The sequence below is a fragment of the Nanorana parkeri genome, unplaced genomic scaffold, assembly GCF_000935625.1.
Source record: "Nanorana parkeri isolate BGI_ZX_2015 unplaced genomic scaffold, ASM93562v1 scaffold3297, whole genome shotgun sequence".
NCBI classification, from domain to species: Eukaryota; Metazoa; Chordata; class Amphibia; order Anura; family Dicroglossidae; genus Nanorana; species Nanorana parkeri.
In genome coordinates, this window is record NW_017309565.1 from 29,771 (window position 1) to 30,636 (window position 866).

Below are 866 nucleotides of genomic sequence, written 5' to 3' on the forward strand. Positions count from 1 at the left end.
TTCCCCGGACGATGATGCCGTGGTGGCTCTGCTGTGTGAGTGGGCTGTGAGCTGTAAGCGGTATGGACACCATCGGGCATTGGTCGTAGCTAAATTACTAGAAAAGAGGCAGATGGAGATCGAAGCTGAGGTGGGCTCTGTGGTCACATGCCATTGTCTGTCCTCGCCCCTCCGGCCACGCTGACCATCGTTGTGTCTTTTTCTTCATCAGAGGTGTGGGGACTCTGAAGCGGTTGATGAAAAAGGATCCGTGTCTTCTGGTTCTCTGTCTGCCCTGAGCTCGCCTCCCGTGTTCCAAGATGTCTTGCTGCAGTTCCTGGACACGCAGGCTCCAGTATTAAGTATGTACGGCGTGTGCAGAGGGGTGCTGCCGGTTCCCAGTGTCGGAGCCGTTGCACATTTTCATACTTGCGCAGTACTGTGCAATAAGAAATGTTTAAAGGAGAAGTACGAGGTCAGGGCTTTCCCCCATAGTTCTCCTCAGGGTAACGGGGGGGCACAAACTAGCGTCCTCCCCTCACCCTAGGCTCAGTATATAGAGAGCTGTAGCTCGCGGTATACTGAGACGCCGCAGCCGGAACGGATCCCGACATTACGGTCTGGATCCGCCCAGCTGCGTGATTGACAGCTGGCTCCTCCTATCTAGAGGCAGAGCCAGCTGTGCCCGCCCCCTCCCCCGTCCGTGGGGGAATCCCTGCAGGGAGCCGTGAGTGACAGTCACCTCTCTCTGCAGTGAGATGATCGAGAGGTGAGGGAACGCCGTTATGTGTTCTCTCACTTCCCGATCTACTGAGCCGACCTGTGACAGTCTCATTGTCACAGGTCGGCTAGAACTATGAGGTGAGTGAGAAGCCCCTCCCCCCTCA

General features: G+C 56.4%; 1 protein-coding gene across 1 annotated transcript in view; it reads left to right on the forward strand.

Moving 5' to 3' along the window:
• The window catches only part of LOC108803012 (mediator of RNA polymerase II transcription subunit 12-like), a gene marked incomplete at its 3' end in the record, with an annotated part of 40,036 nt that overhangs the window by 10,673 nt on the left and 28,497 nt on the right, over positions 1 to 866 (forward strand). Inside the window, exons 11-12 of the mRNA XM_018574864.1 lie at positions 1 to 130; positions 212 to 341. Of these exons, the coding sequence (XP_018430366.1) occupies positions 1 to 130; positions 212 to 341 (260 nt within the window). The remainder of the gene's footprint in view (positions 131 to 211; positions 342 to 866) is intronic.